This window comes from Eretmochelys imbricata, chromosome 1 (assembly GCF_965152235.1).
Source record: "Eretmochelys imbricata isolate rEreImb1 chromosome 1, rEreImb1.hap1, whole genome shotgun sequence".
Classification (NCBI taxonomy): domain Eukaryota; kingdom Metazoa; phylum Chordata; order Testudines; family Cheloniidae; genus Eretmochelys; species Eretmochelys imbricata.
In genome coordinates, this window is record NC_135572.1 from 100,123,386 (window position 1) to 100,135,742 (window position 12,357).

Below are 12,357 nucleotides of genomic sequence, written 5' to 3' on the forward strand. Positions count from 1 at the left end.
AGGACCTGATCTGTACCCATTCTTCCCCTCCTTGGTTTATTATAGAAGCTATGGGCAGGGGCTTCTGCAACTCTTCCAGTGTTTCAAGCAAAGGACCAAATGGGAACTGCTCAGAAGGGCCCAAGGGAAAAGGAAGCTCTTGGGGATCATCCCTCTCATAATCATAATAGAAAGCATACAAGTCAGGGTCCTTCTCACACCCATCCTCAGACTGTTCGTATATAGGTTTGTTTGTCAGCCTGGGATAGAATTTTGGGTTTGACCTTTGATACTCTTATATCCTTACTAATATGTGTGAACAAAGACACTGTGTGCGTTGCTTCTGTCTGGCCAGATGGGTTTGCTAGCATAATGGGAAGAGGTAAGGAATTGAGCAGTTAAAGTGTTACAGGGCATGGTGGCAATGTAATATATGAGCACACTTTTAAGATTGCCTCAAGCCCTATCTCAAGGCAAGGCCAAACAACCAGTAGTGAGGGGCAAAGGGGAATTGGGGGGGGGGGTAATAAAACACTAAAAGACCAAAGAAATGCCTGTCCCAAGCACAACCTCACCCCTCCCCTGGGATACAAAAGAGGTGGGAAGAAGACCCCAAACCCACAACCCCACAAAACGGAACATGACTATAAATTATAAGGGGTGGGACTGTAGGCATGCATTTCAGGTATATTTGGGCCTGCTAAGAAGGAGGAGGTGGGAATGGGGACACAGGCAAGGCTCTGCGGTGTCAGAACTGGGAAGGGGGACCTGGGGTAAACGCTCAGCAGCGTCAGAGCGGGGAACAGAACACAGGGGAACAGACTCTGCCCGTGTGTAAAGCTAAGGACATGCTTGCTTGGAACCCCAATAAACATTGCATTGCCTGCACTTTGGACTTCTAGTCTTCTGCTTTCTGTCTGCGTTACAAGGACCATGGGAGGGGACGAAAGGAAAGCCCCCTAACACAGACTACGACTTCTCTAACCACTGCCACTATTCACTTCTGCTCTCCCAACATGGGTTTGAGAGCACAACTTTGTCTTTTACATTCCCATGATATGCCTGGGTCTTATCCTGGGATTCCTTCAGTAAGGCTCTAACCCTGCTTCTATCAGTCTGCTTTTTTAATCCAAATACCCCCTGCTCCAATCTGTCACACTCTCATTGTCACACACCTGCATCTACACTGCTACTATATTTGCTGTCTGAGTCAGGTTTGTTGCCCGGAGGATGTCTAACTCACTACTTTCTTTTCTATCTCAATTTTATTTTTCTTAAAGGCAGAAGTAGAAGAGTTAAACTGATTTATCTCTTTCTCTGCTACCATGGTTACCATCTGCTTACAGAGCTACAGGAACGCCCTGGGTACAGTGAAGACTCCAGGCTTCCAAAGACCATTATCATGCTCATATATATCATCAGCTTGATAATAGTGACCGTAATATAGTTAAATTTAATATCCCTGTGGCAGGAAAAACACCACAGTGGCCCAACACTCTAGCATTTAATTTCAGAAAGGGGAACGATACAAAAATGAGGTTAGTTAAACAGAAATTAAAGGGTACAGTGCCAAAAGTGAAATCTCTGCAAGCTGCATGGAAACTTTTTAAAGACACCATAATAGAGGCTTAACTTAAATGCATACCCCAAATTAAAAAACATAGTAAGAGAAGCAAAAAAGAGCCACCGTGGCTAAACAACAAAGTAAAAGAAGCAGTGAGAGGCAAAAAGGCATCCTTTAAAAAGTGGAAGTTAAATCCTACTGAGAAGAATAGAAAGGAGCATAAGCACCGGCAAATGAAGTGTAAAAATACCATTAGGAAGGCCAAAAAAGAATTTGAAGAACAGTTAGCCAAAGACTCAAAAAGTAATCAGAAGCAGGAAGCCTGCTAAACAACCAGTGGGGCTACTGGATGATCGAGGTGCTAAAGGAGCACTCAAGGACAATAAGGCCATTGCGAAGAAACTAAATGAATTTTTTGCATAGGTCTTCAAAGCTGAGGATGTGAGGGAGATTCCCAAACCTGAGCCATTCTTTTTAGGTGACAGATCTGAGGAACTGTCCCAGATTGTTCCAAAACCTCCTCTAATGATACCTCAGATTGATAAATTAAACAGCAATAAATCACCAGGATCAGATGGTATTCACCCAAGAGGTCTGAAGGCACTCAAATGCAAAATTGCAAAACTACTAATTGTAGTCTGTAACCTAACATTTAAATCAGCTTCTGTACCAGATGACTGGAGGATAGCTAATGTGACGCCAATTTTTAAAAAGGACTCCAGAGGTGATACTGGCAATTACAGGCCTGTAAGCCTGACTTCAGTACCAGGCAAATTGATTGAAACTATAATAAAGAATAATATTGTCAGACATATAGATGAACATAATTTGTTGAGGAAGAGTCAACATGGTTTTAGTAAAGGGAAATCATGCCTTACCAATCCACTAGAATTCTTTGAGGGGGTCAACAAGCATGTGGACCAAAGGGATCCAATGGATATAGTGTACTTAGATTTTGAGAGAGCCTTTGACAAGGTCCCTCACAAAAGGCTCTTACGCAAAGTAAGCTGCCACGGGATAAGAGGGAAGGTTCTCTCATGGATTAGTAACTGGTTAAAAGATAGGCAACAAAGGGTAGGTATAAATGATCAGTTTTCAGCATGGAGAGAAGTAAATAGTGGTGTCCCCCCAGGGGTCTGTCTTGGGACCAGTCCTATTCAGCATATTCATAAAGGATCTGGGAAAAGGGGTAAACTGTGAAATGGCAAAATTTGCAGATAATACAAAATTACTAAAGATAGTTAAGACCCAGGCAGACTGTGAAGAGTTACAAAAGGATCTCTCAAACCTGGGTGACTGGGCAATAAAATGGCCGATGAAATATAATGTTGTTAATTGCAAAGTAATGCACATTGGAAAGCATAATCTCAACTATACTTATAAAATGATGGGGTCTAAATAAGCTGTTACCACTCAAGAAAGAGATCTTCTAGTCATTGTGGATAGTTCTCTGAAAATATCCACTCAATGTGCAATGGCAGTCAAAAAAGTGAACAGAATGCTGGGAATAATGAAGAAAGGGATAGATAATAGGACAGAAAATATCATGTTGCCTCTATATAAATCCTTGGTACACCCACATCTTGAATATTGTGTGCAGATGTGCTCGCCCCATCTCAAAAAAGATATACTGGAATTGGAAAAGGTTCAGAAAAGGGCAACAAAAATGATTGGGGAAGGGAACGGCTTCCATATGAGGAGAGATTAATAAAACTGGGACTTTTCCAAGACTGGGCTTGGAAAAGAGACCGCTAAGGGGAGATATGATTGAGGGCTATAAAATCATGACTGGTGTAGAGAACAGATAAGGAAGTGTTGTTTACTTCTCATAATACAAGAACTAGGGGTCACCAAATGAAAATTAATAGGCAGCAGGTTTAAAACAAATAAAAGGAAGTATTTCTTCACACAACGCACAGTCAACCTGTGGAACTCCTTGCCAGAGGATGTTGTGAAGGCCAAGGCCAAGACCATAACAGGGTTAAAAAAAGAACAAGATATGTTCATGGAGGATAGGTCCATCAATGGCTATTAGCCAGGATGGGCAGGAATGGTGTCCCTAGCCTCTGTTTGCCAGAAGCCGGGAATGAGCAACGGGATGGATCATTTGATGATTACCTGTTCTGTTTATTCCCTCTGGGGCACCTGGCACTGGCCACTGTCGGAAGACAGGATACTGCGCTAAATGGACCTTTGGTCTGACACAATAGGGCCGTTCTTATGTTCTTATCAGTCAAGCTGTTTCCCAAAACCATGCCCAATGGTTCTTTCTTTCCAGATGTTCCCTTTCCTTCTGACACAATTTCTCACTCGACCAGGTCACCAGACTCAACCCTGAGTCCCAGTAATGAACTTTATAAGTAAATTGACTTGTGGACTAGGACATGGGGAAATTACAGGCTTCTACCCTGCCACGCCATCCTCCCTTCTTGCACAGCAAATCGTTTATACCAGTTGTCCTCGCCTCTCCATGTCTCCTGGCAACTGGCTCACTAAATCTGTTACCATGCGGTGTTAGGAACAAATCAATGGGGACATAGCTCCTGTGTCTGATAAATGATTGGTATAAACAAGAGTGCTTTTACCTAAAACTACTTTTTAATGGGGTTTCAAGCAGACACACACACACACACTGTCGAAGTAAGTTCAGAGCATCCCAAACATTTATATTTACCCAAAGTTTGAAATGGTTTTGAGGAATCAGCAACCAGTCTTCTGTCCAGGGGCCCTCCTTCTGTCCAGTTGCTGAGGAGTTTAGGTGCCAGAACCTTACTGAAAGAAAAGCTTTCTCTGACTGCTCCAAAGTTTATTATTTGCCTAATTTTTTATAGTTAACTTAAGCAAAGCACATAACTCATAGTGACTCTTAGTGGGTCACCAATTTTCCTAATTTTAGCGAACTACTAATTTTTTATTAAAACATTTTTAGTATTTTTAGTTATAACAACAATACAACTTATATATTAGGGACACTTAACCAAGGTTGACTGTCCAAACATTCCTTTTATTTTTATGGTATATTAATTTTTTTGTTTAATGTATTTCATTCTAATTAGCAAAACTCCAAACAAGGAGCTTTTAACCTTGCCTTTCAGAACCTAAAATTATCTCTAGCTATGTAGTATTTGGTTTTCAGCTAGCAATAGCTAAACACAGAAAAATGATTAACTGCAGTAATATCGCATTCTGGGATACATACAGTAATGTCAAATTCTGAGGTTACACATTGACCTGGATAGGAAAGCCTGACAGGCTAGGTGGACAGTCCGTAGCTCCCTGATGTTGATATATAGAGACTGGTCCTTTGAGAACCATAAACTCTGAGTTTGGAGGGGACCCAGATGAGCCTCCCACTCCAGGGCAGATGCATCCATCACCAATATCAGCAAAGGTTTAGGGCGAACAAAGCGAATGCCTGCACATACACTGACTGGGTCTGTCCACCAATCTAGAGAATACTTAAGAGGGCACATTCAGGACTGAGTTCACATGGTGACAACTTGGCAAAAAAAACAGAAGACAGTCAACTTTAAAGATTCCTCAGATGCATTCTCGCATACCTATGAATATGCAAAAAGCCATACGCCCCCAGAGCCTAATGCAGTTTTGAGCTCTTGTGACTGGGTGAGCCTTGAGATCTGCAACAAGAGATCAAATTGTTTGGAACTTTGTGTCTAGAAGGAAAGCTCTTGAATAGAATCCAGTACTGCTCCTATAAAATCTGTCTTCTAAACTGGACAAAAGAGAGATTTCTATAAATTGATCAGTAGACCCAGAGCTTCAAACGTTGACTGGATGAGAGAGACACTGAACAATAACTGAGTCCTGGACCAGCTTCTTACACTAGCCAGTCATCCAGATAAAGATAAACTTGAACTCAGCCTCCTCAAGAAAGCAGCGATCACTGTCATACGGTGAAAACCCGAGAAGTTGCTGACAGGCCAAAGGGCAGCATGGTGAAGGGCTAATGAGAGTGCTTCACTACAGATCTGAGATACATTCTGTGACCTTGATAAATTGCCACACGAAAATAGACATCTTTTAAGTTGAGGGCAGCATTCCAACCTCCAGGATCCAAAGAGGGAATAATGGAAACCAGGGTGATCATGCAAAACTTTTATCTTTGTGAGATATCTGTTCAGCTGGCACAGATCTAAAATTGGTCAAGACCTCCCTTTGCTTTTGGGATTAGGAAATAATAGTAATAAACCTTTTCCCTCTTGAGACAGTGCAGAATGTCCTCTATGGTTCCTACACAAAGGAGAGAATGAAGCTCCTGGGGGAGAAGTTCCTTGTGAGAGTGGTCCCTGAAGAGGAACAGGCAGGGAAGGGCAGAAACAAACTGGAGGGTATATCCCACTTCCACAGTGCTTAAGACCCATCGGTCTGAAGTAATCCAGGACTATGCACTGAGGAATTTGGAAAGATGTCTTACAAACATGAGGGAGACGGAATCTGGCATCCTGGAAAGTGGGGTGATGTCCTCAACTAAGTTATCAAAACATCTGTTTAGCACCACCTGGCTATTTAGATGGAGCAGGCGTTGATGCAGATGCAGAAGGAGGAAGTGGTTTATTATAACCTCTACTTTTCTTTCTTTGCAGGTCCTAACAAGGAGCAGGGGCAGAGTAACAGTGGGTCTGCTGCAGGTAAAAATGTTTCCTAGACAGGGCTGGAATATACAACCCCAAAGACTTTAAAGTTGCCCTACAATCCTTCACCCATGGAGCTTGGAGTCTGTTTCCACCAAAAAAATGAAGACTCTACAAAAGGCAGGTCTTGTATTGTTTATTGGACCTCTTGTGCAAGCCCCAGGGCCTGCAGCCAAGAGCTCTTGTGCATGGAAACTGCAGAGGCCATGATGATCCTAGGAGCTGAATCTGCTGCATCTAGTCTAGCCTAGAGGGAAGTTCTCGCTCCAGATTTCCACTCATCATATAAAGAGGAGAACTCTACTCTAGCATCCTCCAGCAATATGTCCCTAAACTTTAACATGGACTTGCAAACATTATAATCATAACATCCCAAAAGAGCCTGTTGGCTGGCAATTCTGAGTTGTAACCCCACATTAGAATAAACTTTTCTACCAAATAAATCTAGCTTCTCAGATCTTTGATTTGGGGGTTCGCCCTGGAACTCCCTTTCATTCGCTGCTAACACCAAAGGAGGGCGTGAGATGCCTCCCAAGGAAACTGCCTCATCAGGAAAAGAGGAGGATGAAGCCAGCCTAGGCTGAGGCTATTCCTCCTCTGCTAGCTGTCAAGCAGGGCCCTCCTGAACCATCTTTTCCTGCTCAGAAATGGGCCTGGTACCAGGGTCAGGAACAGGTGGTACCTAGAAAGTAGACTTCCCATGCTTCTCTGAGGTCACAGAGCAGGAACACCTCATGTATGACCTAGAAATCAGGGGGGATCCTCATGGGTTCCAACAGGGCCACTGGACCAATAGCAGAGGCAGCTCTACCGATTTTGCTGCCCCAAGCAGTCACCACCGAATTGCCACTGCCACAACAGCAGTGGAAGTGCCACCGAATTGCTGCTGCCCCCGCCCCCACAAGAGCAGTGGAGCTGCCGCCCAAAAGCCGCCGCAGCGGGAAGAGCGGTGGAGCTGCCGCCAAACTGCCACTGAGGGACACGGACTGCCGCCCCGTTCTGAATGCCGCCCCAAGCACCGGCCTGGAAAGCTGGTGCCTGGAGCTGGCCCTGACCAGTAGGAAGACCCAGTGACTCCCTGACCACATGTCTGATCCTCTTCCAGCTGGAGGATTTCAAAGAAACCTAGGGAAGTAACACCTAAGTGGGGAGTAGTGTGACTGGCTCCAAGGCTGGGAAATGTAAGAGCCAATCTCCAAATCAGAGGAGTACAAATCACCTTCTGCTGATCAACGGGGAGCTGCTCCTGATGGTGCCAGAAACTAGTGCCCAGTCAGTGAAGAGTGGAGAGCAGCCAACGCTGCAGGCATCCCATTCAACAGTACCAACGGGCATGAAGTTTGAGACACTGGAGGTTGTTGCAGTACCAACTACTGCACCAACAATACTGGTGACCCTCTGGGGTCATCCCATTCAACTGTACCTGGGGCGTGATCTCCTGCAGTGCCAGGGACACCATCACAGATAGGCTCCGCAGATCTCTGCCACAAACACCTCTGATGCGGTGGATGCCAAGATGGTCTCGGGTCACTGTGGTACTGTGGTCAAGTCCAGGTGCCCCTTCAGGACCTGGACTTGACATTATTTGCCTCAGGGCTGGAGTCAACATTGGTGATTTTGGAGCTACCAGAGAAGAGTGCTTGGATTTTGGTTGCACTCTACTCTCATCCCTCTGCTTAGAGAATTTTGATGCCAGAGACCTTCCTCTCCCAGTTGTCTGTTTAGAGGTCTTACGCCTCTTTTTAGATACTGGAGAGGGTGAGCAGTGCCAGGAAGGGTAAATGAAAATAAAGGAGTATATTTGCACAGATAAAATGTATATCTGTATTTGGCACAACATTTATTAGACTAGTTTTCAAGACCACTGCCTTATATCCAAAGTCTGTTTCCCAATATGGTAAAGAAATACATAGTTCAACACATGTTACATTTGCTTTATGTAGAAGGTCTGGAGTGTGATCAGCACTTTCTACAGACATCTGTCTACACAGAATTTTCAAATCTGTGTCCGAATAGTGTGGTAACTCAAAAGCACAGCTGAAATCAGTTTAAATGCAACTATGTATTATTACCTGAAAAAAAATGTTTACAATTAAGTTAAAGTCACTGGAGTAGCTCTGAGGGAAAAAAGGAAAAATAAAAGACTCTAAGTGCATGAGCAACAGCAGTAATACAGGAAGTGGCTCAGGTGAGCCTCAGACTGCAACCATGTAATTCACAGCCTGCACAAAGCATTTAGTTTATCTAATAAATAAAATTGGAAGAGAAGGGGCTCTGGGTAATTCCCTAGAAAAGTCTATTCTAATCTTACCTTTGAGTCATATGCTGACTGTTTTATTACTTCAGGTGCCATCCAGAATGGAGTTCCCACAAAAGTATTTCTCTTTATCTGTGTATCTGTTAGTTGTCCTGCTACTCCGAAGTCTGCTAATTTTACCTCTCCTTGTTCAGATAGCAAAACATTGGCAGCTAGCAAAGAAAAAAAGGCAGTTTAAAAGTTTACATTTTTCATGTTTCAAAGGTTTTCCTTATCTCTACTGTTTGAACATTTAACCAAAACTATTTTAAAAAAATGATTAAATAACTTACCCTTAATATCTCTATGGATTTTCTTTTCTGAATGCAAGTAATCGAGTCCTTTAAGTATCTCTCTTAATATTGTAGCAATCTGGATTTCATCGAGACAGCCAGGCTCTAACTAGGAGAAACACGCAAAAAATATTTGTAAATACCTGTAAACTACAAATGAGATGACACAGAAACAGTAGGAAAAAATAAACAGTAGGAAAAAATGCCATATGTGCTTGTGAATAAGTAAAAGTAGTTAACAATGTTTTATGTTTTATTGCTTTTGATGCTAATTTTCTCTCTCCTTCATTCATAGTGTAATCACCTGCTCCTTCTTCTCTCCCTCTCCTTCTCCCCCTCCCCTGTTGTGCATAAATCTGCTCACCCAGGGGAAAGAGTTACCTGCATTCTAATAAATTGAGATGTTCAAGTGTTCAATTCCTAGTCACAACAGCAGGTGGCAATTTTCAAGTTTTGCTACTTCCTTTTTGCTGACCAACCCCCACTACCGGACCAAATATGAGTGTATGGCATGAGGATTTAACAGGGATAAGAAATAGAGGACAGCCTGGCAACACAGAGCTGACTAGGAGGTAAGGTATGAGAGCAATGAAAATGAGATCAGCAGAGCACTAGGTGAGCAGCAGGGCAAACTGGGGCCAAGCTGGTAAGGAAGAGCGTGTCCATCGAGCCCAAACTACCTGGGGATCCAAGCCACAGTGGGAGACCTAGACACAAGAGGAAACCAGGCTTGGCAGGAGATTTGACCACACTGGAGACAGCCTGGTGCCTTATTATACATCAGAGTGAGAAAAGGGAAGGGAAGAGGGGACAAAAATTTAGGACAGTATGGTGGTGGTGACCAGGAAGATATTTGTCATTCAGGCTGTCAGTCTACTTCCCATCTTAAAAATAGGGATGTAAAAGTTTAACCGGCTAACTGATGAGCCCAGTCTTATTGGTTTCAGTTAATGATTAAAACTCATCTGCCCCCCATGCTTGGGGTCCTGGCTGCTGGCCCTACACCTGGGGTCCTGGTGGCCGGGACCCCACACCCAGGGTGGGAACCCAGGTGCGGGGAGGCAGCGGAGCCCCATGTAAAACGTGGGAGTCCTCCCCCACACACCACCCCTAGTTCCCCGCCTTTGTGAACTCCTTAATGGTTAACCATTTAACCGATAGAATTTTAATCGGTTAAATGGTTACTATTTTTAAACCGTAATTACATCCCCACTTAAAAAAAAAAACAAACAAAAAAATCCCAAATGAAATTAGAAATTTGGAATGATTTCATATGTTCATTGTAAAACAAATAAAAAACCTTAAAACGCACAAAAACCGTGTATGTGAGAGGATTCTTTTCCCCCCTTTTACACTTTCAGTGGTCTACAGACACAGTATTACCTTATAGCATGCATGCAGTGGGTTTTTCAAGTCATATATAAAACAACAAATAGTAAGTGTAAATGAAAGAAGAGCTACCCATTGCTCCCTTATGCAACCTCCCCTCAAATTTTTCACTGATACATTTTGCTTTCATCTACATTATTTGCAGTTAGTAAAAAACCAACATTTTTGTGGCAAAATATCACTGCCCAACTGCCATAATATAAAGGGAAGGGTCACCACCTTTCTATATACAGTGCTATAAAATCCCTCCTGGCCAGAGGCAAAATCCTTTCACCTGTAAAGGGTTAAGAAGCTAAGGTAACCTCGCTGGCACCTGACCCAAAATGACCAATGAGGGAACAAGATACTTTCAAATCTGGAGCAGGGGGAAAGTTTTTGTCTGTCTGTGTGATACCTTTGCTGGGAACAGATCAAGGATGCAAACCTTCCAACTCCTGTAAAGTTAGTAAGTAATCTAGCTAGAAAATGAGTTAGATTTTGTTTTGTTTAATGGCTTGTAAAATTCGCTGTGCTGGAGGGAATGTGTATTCCTGGTTTTGTGTCTTTTTGTAACTTAAGGTTTTGCCTAGAGGGATTCTCTACGTTTTGAATCAGATTACCCTGTAAAGTATTTACCATCCTGATTTTACAGAGGTGATTCTTTTACTTTTTCTTCTATTAAAATTCTTCTTTTAAGAAAGTGAACGCTTTTTCATTGTTCTTAAGATCCAAGGGTTTGGGTCTGTGTTCATCTGTACCAATTGGTGAGGATATTATTATCAAGCCTTCCCCGGGAAAGGGGGTATAGGGCTTAGGGGGATATTTTGGGGGAAGACATCTCCAAGTGGGCTCTTTCCCTGTTCTTTGTTTAAATCACTTGGTGGTGGCAGCATACTGTTCAAGGACAAGGCAAAGTTTGTACCTTGGGGAAGTTTTTAACCTAAGCTGGTAAGAATAAGCTTAGAGGGTCTTTCATGCAGGTCCCCACATCTGTACCCTACAGTTCAGAGTGGGGAAGGAATCTTGACACCAACCAGCTCTAATATTTCTAAACTGCATTTTTAAAATATCCATATTTGTAGCAGTAAACATGCAACAACCTGCAGTTTTCAAAAAGCTTTGCTTTCCCTGTTGAATGTTCAAGTAAAATGCCAAATTGGATCTATCAATATCAAGAACAAAATTTCGCTAAGTTCAAAGAATTCATAGAAACATATGGCTAGAGGGGACCTCTTGAGGTCATCTATACCATCCTCCCCTATGCTGAGGCAAGGGATACCTAAACCATCCCTGACAGGTATTCTTCCAACCTACAACCTTGCTTGGCAACTTATTCCAATACTTAATTATCCTTATACTTAGAAAGTTGTTTCTAGTATCTAAGCTAAACTTCCCTTGCTGCAGATTAAGTTGATTACTTCTTGTCCTACCTTCAGTGGACATGGAAAACTAATTTGTACTCATGAATGAGATAGATGTATTGAATTAATGAAACTTGAAATGCTAATAAAAATAAGGCTAAAGTCAAAAATGTATTTTATTCATTTGTCAATTGCAGTTTACTTTTAAGTATTTATGATACCTTTAAATGCACTACTAAATGTACTTTAGTATATATTACATAATTACATTTGAGTAATACAAGATATCGTAACAGCATCAGATATTACAATTTTAGAAAATAAGACTGGGCATACTGGGTCAGACCAATGGTCCATTTAGCCCAGTATCCTGTCTTCCGACAGTGGCCAACGCCAGGTGTTTCAAAGGGAATGAACAGAACAGGCAATCATCGAGTGATCCATCCAGGCGTCCACAGCTTCTGGCAAACAAAGGCTAGGGACACTCAGGGCATGGTGTTGCGTCCCTGCCCATCCCAGTTAATAGCTATTGATGGACCTATCCTCCATGAATTTACCTACTTCTTTTTTTAACCTTGTTATAATTTTGGCCTTCACAACATCCTGTGGCAGCAAGTTCCAAAGACTGAGTGTGTCTTATTGAAGAAGTACTTCCTTTTGTTTGTTTTAAATCCACTGCCTATTAATTTCATTGGGTGACCCATAGCTCTTGTTTTATGTGAAGGAGTAGATAACATTTCCTTATTCACTTTCTCTATACCAGTCAAGATCTTATAGATCCCCTATCATATCTCCCTTAATCTTCTCTTTTCCAAGGTGAACAGTCCCAGTCTTCAGAGTAACA

At 42.5% G+C, this 12,357-nt stretch overlaps 1 protein-coding gene across 2 annotated transcripts in view; it reads right to left on the bottom strand.

Annotated features, from left to right (window-relative positions):
• Positions 1-12,357, bottom strand: part of STK24 (serine/threonine kinase 24) — a 139,384-nt gene that overhangs the window by 41,816 nt on the left and 85,211 nt on the right. For both annotated transcript variants that reach the window (XM_077812852.1, XM_077812844.1), the window contains exons 4-5: positions 8,785-8,893; positions 8,507-8,664 (exon numbers count right to left, since the gene is read on the bottom strand). In XM_077812852.1, coding sequence (XP_077668978.1) covers positions 8,507-8,664; positions 8,785-8,893 — 267 coding nt within the window. The remainder of the gene's footprint in view (positions 1-8,506; positions 8,665-8,784; positions 8,894-12,357) is intronic.